At 65.5% G+C, this 7,401-nt stretch overlaps 1 protein-coding gene across 1 annotated transcript in view; it reads right to left on the bottom strand.

Moving 5' to 3' along the window:
* LOC144229621 (uncharacterized) overlaps positions 1 to 6,070 on the bottom strand; it is a 26,109-nt gene extending 20,039 nt beyond the window's left edge. Inside the window, exon 1 of the mRNA XM_077761717.1 lies at positions 5,733 to 6,070. Coding sequence (XP_077617843.1) covers positions 5,733 to 6,070 — 338 coding nt within the window. The remainder of the gene's footprint in view (positions 1 to 5,732) is intronic.
* Positions 6,071 to 7,401: the final 1,331 nt, after the last annotated feature.

Genomic DNA, 7,401 nt, shown 5'->3' with positions numbered 1-7,401 from the left:
TGTCTCAGGGTCTCCTCTCCTCCCACGGTGGCTGCCCCCCGCCCGCTCTGAGGAGGGGACCCCGTCTACCGGCCCCGCCTCTCTTTTACGGACTTGTTGGCACAGACAGCAGATCGCTTAACGTGACCGACGGTTTTGCTAACGATGTAACTAACTGAAGCTGCGTCTTGAATGACCTGGAAGGTGGAATGTGCTTTAGGGCCCGCACGGCCCGCCTCGGGCTGCCTGCGCATCCAACCCACGCACTGACGCNCCGACAGCGCGCCCCCGCCCCGCTGTGGCGCCCGGAATGTCTCCAGACCGCGCCCCGTGCCCCGGCCGGCCCCCGTGGGTGCCCCGGGTAGCGGGGGCGGTGGCACCCCCAGTCCAGCGCCTGGGGCGGCGGCTCCTGGGAGGCCCACGACCGCTGGGCCCGAAGGAGAGCCGGGTGGTTCGGTCGCGGAACCGGGAGGGTCCCCGAGGGCCGGGACGGCTCTGGCCAGCCTGGGATGCCTGCCGCCAGCCCCGCCCCGCCCCGCAAGCTGTGCTTGCCAACTTCCTGAGATGCCAGGGGAGGCACCGCCTGGCGGCCGGCTTGGCTGCCGTCGCCAGAGACACTTGGACGGCCACCCACCTGCGGGACGGGTGGCTGCGCTGACCTTGGCGGCTCTGCCGAGTGTGGTCACTGCCCAGTTCCGGGCGACCTGGGCCTTGCTCGTGCGTCGGCCCTGATGTGTGCAGCCTGCGTCCTGGGGCCGCTGTGAGCCCCCGGCCCGCACGCCCACAGCAGGCTGAGAGGGGCGCCCTCGGCGGTGGGTGTCACTGGGCTGAGAGGGGCGCCCCCGGCGGCGGGTGTCACTGGGTGTAGCACACTGGTCACCGCGTGTACCTGTCCCTCCCCACCTGCTGCCCCCTGCGCTGAGCTAGCACGCTGCGGAAACGCAGATCCGATCCTGGAAACTCCCAGCCTCCCTTCGAATCCTTCCGTGGCTCCCGTACTCTCAGGGCCTGCACGGCCCCTCCGCCACCTTTGCCCACAGCCTGCTCCTGCGTCCACTCTTCGTGCAGCCCTTTCCGGGCCCTTCTCTGCTGCTTGTCGTCCGCGATCCCTGGGCAGGGCGGCCTGCTGCTCAGGTTTGGGGCTTCAGCTCGCGCTTCGCTTGGGGAAGCTCCTGACCCTGGAGAGGGACTGGCGCCGCCCTTCCTCCATCTCTGCCCAAACCGGGCCTGGCTCTGCGCGGGGCGGAGTGTCTGTCGAGCGAACGCANCCCCCGGCCCCAGCGTCCCCCGGCCCCAGGCCTTCCCCGCCAGCTCGCAGGTGTTCAAGGCTACGGCGTGTCCCGGGGGCAAACTAGATCTTCGCGGCCTCCTCGGTCCCCCTCCCGCTCCGCATCCCTTGGCACCGCGCCCAGTCCACCCAGTCCCGACCGCCACCTTCCGGGCTACGTCCCCGTGTCCCCACGGGGGCCCAGGAGCACAGGCCTCGAACACACGGACATACTCGTAAGGAGTCCACCCCTTGTAGGCCCTGGAGCTCCTGGGCGCAAAGCCACCGTGGTCTCCCCTTCGCACCCTCAGGGCTGCGGGTGGGCGCTCCCAGCCGCTGCCGCCCCCCTGGGGGAGGCCACACAGCACCGAGGGGGCCGGCAGGGCCTGGTCCCAGCCGCTGGCCGCCCCCAGCCGCTCGCCCCGCCCCTGCGTGCCAGGCCACCGTGTGCCCTCGGGCAGGCCACAGCCCCTTTCCCAGCAGTGCCCCCTGGGTGGCCGCGGGTGCAGCCCTACCGGCCCGGAACTGACCCAGTGCTGTGGGTTCCGGGCTCTTCTGCGGCACCGGCCCAACCCTCTGGCCACAGGTGATTAGCCTCGGGCGACTCTCGGCTGACACCATCGGAGTCCTCCCCGAGGAGCGTCAGGCCAAGGGCAGAGAGGGTGTTGGGTTCTCTCCCGGCTCTGAGGGTCCGATGCCCGCGTCCCAACATGAGCCCCTTTCTGCTCAACCGTCAGAAACTGTTTTCTGTGCAGGGCGCCTGGCCAGCTCAGGCGGTTAACCTTGGGCTCCTGATTTTGGCTCAAGTCATGATCTCACCGTTGGTGAGTTTGAGCCCCGGGTCGGGCTCTTTGCTGACAGCGCAGAAGAGCCCGCTTGGGATTCTGTCTCCCTCTCTCTGACCCTCCCCTGCTCCAGTGCCTTCTCTCTCTCAAAATATTGAAAAAATAAAGCCTATTTTGTGCGTTTCCATCAGAGCCGTAGTAATTCCCTTCTCCTCATGTGCGCCCCCAACCGCGGGCTGGATTGAGCCCATCCCCCTGCCCTGTGTGTGAACGGCTGTTTATATAAACGGCTCGTCCCTCGCACGTGCGGATGCGCTCATGTCTGGGGGCCAGACCCCCCCGGCTGCTGGCGCCCCGACACCGGCCTCTCTCCGACAGGAGCCCCCGCCCTGGCATCACAGTTAGAAGCCGTCTCCCTGTTGCCCGGCTTTCCCGCCAGCTCTGTGTCTCCACGCCACCTTCCAGAGGCTTCCACTTCCTGGAGCGCGTGCGCCCACCCCCGCTTGCTGAAACCCTCCCGCCAGGCCTGGTCTTCCCCCCAGAGCTGCCCGCCTCTCTGCAGCCCCAGCACATGCACAGCCCCACCCAGGGGCAGCCTCATGCTGCATGCAGCAGGCGGCTAATAGTTGCCGCGGCTCTGCTGGTGTCAGGCCCTGGGAAGTGCCCTCCCAGGCGGGCCTAGGCTGGTGGGGGGTGGGGGGGGTCCCTCGGGAACTCTGGGAGCCCCGTGGTGTCAGCGTGGGAGTACTGGCCGCCGACTGAAACGAGCAGATGCTGTGTGGGGGCCCCACAGTCGCCAGGCCCAGGCCTAACCTCCCGGGACAAGGGCCCAGACGGGTCCATGCACACAGTGCGGGTGCAGGCCGGGTGCCCTTGGGAGGCCGGGGTCCAGCACATCCCAAAAGTCTTGGTGACTGGAGAAGCCTGGCAGCTCTTGTCACGTTCTGCCTGGTAGGAGTGTCTTCTGTGCCCGCGACCTCGGGTGGGAGGAGGGCGCCCCCAGCAGGTCAGGGGCTTTGGGCCACGCTGTGCCCGGTGGCAGTCAAGGGGGCTGCAGAAGGGGCAAGTGAGGAAGTCATGGGTGTCATGTGCCTACGTGACCGACGCCAGTAAAAGTTCTGGACAGCGTGGGGGGGGGGGCACTGGTGAGCTTCCCGGGGCTGCCCTCTCCACGCCACCAGAGGGCGCACGCGCTGTCAGGAAGGCTCGGGCCGAGGGTCACCTGGAGGCTGGCATTCGTCTCCCTGGACCCGGCCCACACGCCCTCCCTGTTTTAATCCGTGTCCTTCCGAAAGGAGGCGGCCGCACGGTCGGGGCTGGGGTCCGTCTTGTGAGTCGCTGAGCCCGGGGGTGGGGGGCGTCTTGGCACCCCGAGGAGGTGATAGAGGGGAGATGAGTTGTGAGTGTGGCCATGACTTCAGGGGAGTAGCCCGGGGGGCCCCACCTTGGGTGTGGAGTCTGAGATGCTCCCACAGTAGCACCCAGTCCATGTGTTCTAGAAAATTACAGAAGGTGTTGACCCAAACGGCGTGGGGTCTCGCCTTCTCAGGGACTTTTCACTATGAAATACAATACTTCCGTCTGTGACCCATAAGAATGTAACTGATACATCTATCACCATATTTATTTCAGATTTTGTCTTCCGTCCCCACCCTATGCCCACTGGCCTCTCTTCCTTCTCAGCAGAGTCTGGGCCGAGCACACAGGCCCAGTGGGGCCACAAGCCGTTCCCTCTCCTGGGGGCGCTGAGCTGTCAATCACACCAGCGAGTGGGCTTCCAGCTGCGGAGGTCTCCAGGGAGGAGGCCCAGGGCCTGGGCTTGGGGGTCTGGGGGGAGGGGCATGGAGAGCATGGTGGCACATCTGAGTGTGGGTTGGGGACGCGGATGGTGACGCGCCCTGTGGTATCCAAGTACCAAGTACGCATGAAGAAGGTGGGGTGCCTAGGGAGGTGTGAGCTGAAGACCCGGGTGTGAGTCGCCTGTGTGTGGACCGGACACAGAGGAGGGCGAGAGCCGGCCCCCCAGGAGGCCCAGCCAAGCGGGGGAACAGAGGGCCCCGTGACCGGCCTAAGCCAGGTGTCATAGAGCCTAAGGGAAGGGCGGGTGGAGCTGGGCTGGTGGCGGGAGGTGACGGGTCAGGTTCCCCGCAGAAGCCTGAGACGGATGTGAAGCCCCCAGTGCCCTGCCCCCCGAGGGAGACGGGTTAACTTCCCGCGGCTCCAGTACCGGGGATCCCAGACCACAGGGCTGGCGGGCTGGGTATCCAGGGCATCTCCGGTCTCTGCCTTGGGCACCGGTCCCGACTTTGTGACTCCGTCTACACGATCACACCGCAAGGTCACAGCAAGTTTCCGGCTCCAAACTCAGTGACACCTCACTACCCATTTAACCTGGCTGCTGATGCGTCACGACAAGCACGGCAGGAGGGGTCAGACGCGGAGGCGGCTCTGGGGCCTGGCGTTCGTTCGGGCGGCACAGGGCTCCCTGCCCTTAGAGACGCGCAGCCTCCGGGCACCTGGTCTGCGCGCCGGCCACTGCCTGGCGGGTGACTCCGCGCTCGCGGCCCACCCCGTCCCAGCCCGTCGCTTGGGGGGTTACGGGTTTGGGGGGACAGAGCGACGTGCTGGAGATGGGGTGTTGGCACCAGGGACGGTGAATCCCGAGTAAGAACCCCCGTGGGGTCGATCGCTGCGGGGCTGTGTCCCGATAACATCGTTCTGGTTGTTGAATGTGTGCGGTGGGCACGGTTTGAGGCAGTGTGTTTGCAGGGGGAAAGGCTGCGTGGGGAAGCGGGGTGAGTATTCTGCCCGCAGCGGGGAAGCTCGCTGACGTTCAGCGCCCCCGCCACGTGCACAGTCGGGACTTTCAGGTCCAGGAACTGCGTTAACGCTGGGGGTTCCCGGGCGCAGGGCCACCTCGCCAAACCCCGCAGGACTGGCAGCGGCGTTCGGAGCCTGTGCAGCACGCTTGCCCCCGTCATTTTGTTCTAACTTTCTCACTGTTCCCGGCGCTACGGCGGTTATGCTTGCCCAGAACCGTACGTTCAGGCGGTGCGTGGTTTCACAGGCGCACGGCCACGTCCGCCACCCCACGTACTGTCTCGTGTGTGTGTGTGTGGGGGGGACACCGAGGACGGCTCCCGAACTCGCCGTCCCCGGGGTGCGTGGCGCCCCCGCCCCCGGCAGCCACGCTGTCTCCGCGTCCAGGAGCCGACCTGGTTGGGGTCCCCGCCCGGGAGGGATCACACGGCGCCCGGCGTCCTGCGTGGGGCTGCTCCCTGAGCGGAACGCCCTCCGGCAGGGTTTCCTCCTCCTCCGCGGCAGACACCCCGTCTCCGTGCCCCCCATCCGCCCGTCCACCCGTGGACACTTCGGTCGCTTCCACGCCTCAGCCGTCGTGAACACGGGCGTGCGGGCACCCGAGGCGCTGGTGGCGTCTCCTGTGGGTCAACACCCAGAAATGGGATCGTGGTATTTACACTTGCAGCTTCCCGAGGACCCTCCGTGCCGCTCTCCGCGGCCGCGGCCCCCACAGCCCCCGCAGCGCCCGAGGNGTCTCCTGTGGGTCAACACCCAGAAATGGGATCGTGGTATTTACACTTGCAGCTTCCCGAGGACCCTCCGTGCCGCTCTCCGCGGCCGCGGCCCCCACAGCCCCCGCAGCCCCCCAGGCCCCCCTTACCCCGCGTCCCCGCCAGCACCTGGTGCCTGTGTTGTTGGCTTTCTCCATCCTGACAGGTGTGAGGTCGCATCTCATGGTGGTTTGATGTGCATTTCCCTGATGGTGAGTGACGACGTTGAGCTCTTTTCCTGCGACTGTGGGCCGCCTGGATGTCTGCTTCCGAGACATGTCTGTTCGGGTCCCCTGTTCATCTTCTAAACCGGCTGCGTTCGCTGCGCAGCCGCCGCGCACCTGGGACCCGGCCCGGCGCATGCGCGGTGTGCGCACGCTCTCTCCCCGCCTGCGGCTCACCGCCTCGGTCTGTGGGCGCCCCCTCGCTGCGCAGCCGCCGCGCACCTGGGACCCGGCCCGGCGCATGCGCGGTGTGCTCACGCTCTCTCCCCGCCTGCGGCTCACCGCCTCGGTCTGTGGGCGCCCCCTTGCTGCGCGCACTTCGAGGCGGCCCCGCCCACCTATTTCTGCTGCTGTGGCCTGTGCTTTGGGCGTTCAGAAATCTCTTATTTCTTGCCCATCTGCCAATGGACATCCGGTTTTCTCCAACCTTCTATTATGAATACTGTTGCTCTACGAGCCCACACACAAGCCTGGCTGAACGTTTCCGCGTTTTAGTTACCCCGGAAGTGGAGCTTCGCGTCCGTACGCCAACGCCGGAGGGCAATGGGATTTTAATCTTTAAGATTAAAAAAAATTTTTTTTAATGTTTTGAGACAGAGAGAGAGGGAGGGAGGTGGAGGGTCAGAGAGAGAAGGAGACACAGAATCTGAAGCAGCTCCAGGCTCTGAGCTGTCAGCACAGAGCCCGACGCGGGGCTTGAACCCACGAACCGCGAGATCATGACCTGAGCCGAAGTCGGACGCTTAACCGACTGAGCCCCCCAGGTGCCCCTATTCTATCATTTTAAAGCCCCAGGGTGAGTAGGAAAATCCTGCCGGTTCTGTGAGGGGGTTCAAGTTTGAAGCGGTTCAAGTTTGAAGTGACTGGCTCCAGACGGGGGCCGGGTAGGGTGCCGTCGCGAGGAGAAACCGGGACAGACCTCGGCTCTGGGGCAGGCAGGGACCTGCTTGTCACCCCGTCCACCCACAGCCTCACCCGCGCCGCCAGGCGGAGGTCTGCGGAGGGAGGGCCGGGCGCCAAAGCCCCTCTTCCCGGGAGCAGGCGTCACGTGACAGGGCTGCAGAAACAGCCCCCGGAAGGGCGGGGCCCCAGGCAGGGCCTGCGCCGGCCCGAAGGTCGAAGGTCGGGGCAGGCGGTAAGACAGTCACCTTCTCCTTACTTTGCTTGCAGAAGGCTTCTAACCTGGGAACGTCCATATGGACAGTAATTTGCAACTTTTCCTGGTTAGCAAAGCCCTCCTTCCCTCGTGAAGCGAGTTCCTGCCACAAGTAACTCCTGAGCATCGTCCTAGGTGCTGGGACACAGATGTTTAGACAAAAATGAAACTTACGTTCTAGTGGGGGGAGGGGTGGAGAAAAAAACGTGTGGAGGCATCAACTATCAACAGAAACCGGTGCCCCCGAGAAAGCCATGCATAACGACAGGTCATGACTGGGACAGAGAGGCTGCAGTTTTTAATAAAGCGGAAAGGACAGAGGACATTGAGCAAAGACCTGAGGAAGTGAGGGGCGGCCACCCGAGTATCTGTGGGAAGAGCAGAGGGAGCGAGTGCAAAGGCCCGAGGCAGGGAGATC

Source organism: Crocuta crocuta, unplaced genomic scaffold, assembly GCF_008692635.1.
Source record: "Crocuta crocuta isolate KB4526 unplaced genomic scaffold, BGI_CrCroc_1.0 scaffold408, whole genome shotgun sequence".
Classification (NCBI taxonomy): domain Eukaryota; kingdom Metazoa; phylum Chordata; class Mammalia; order Carnivora; family Hyaenidae; genus Crocuta; species Crocuta crocuta.
Note: the sequence above shows the minus strand (reverse complement) of the source record. Positions and strands in the feature narration are given on the sequence as shown.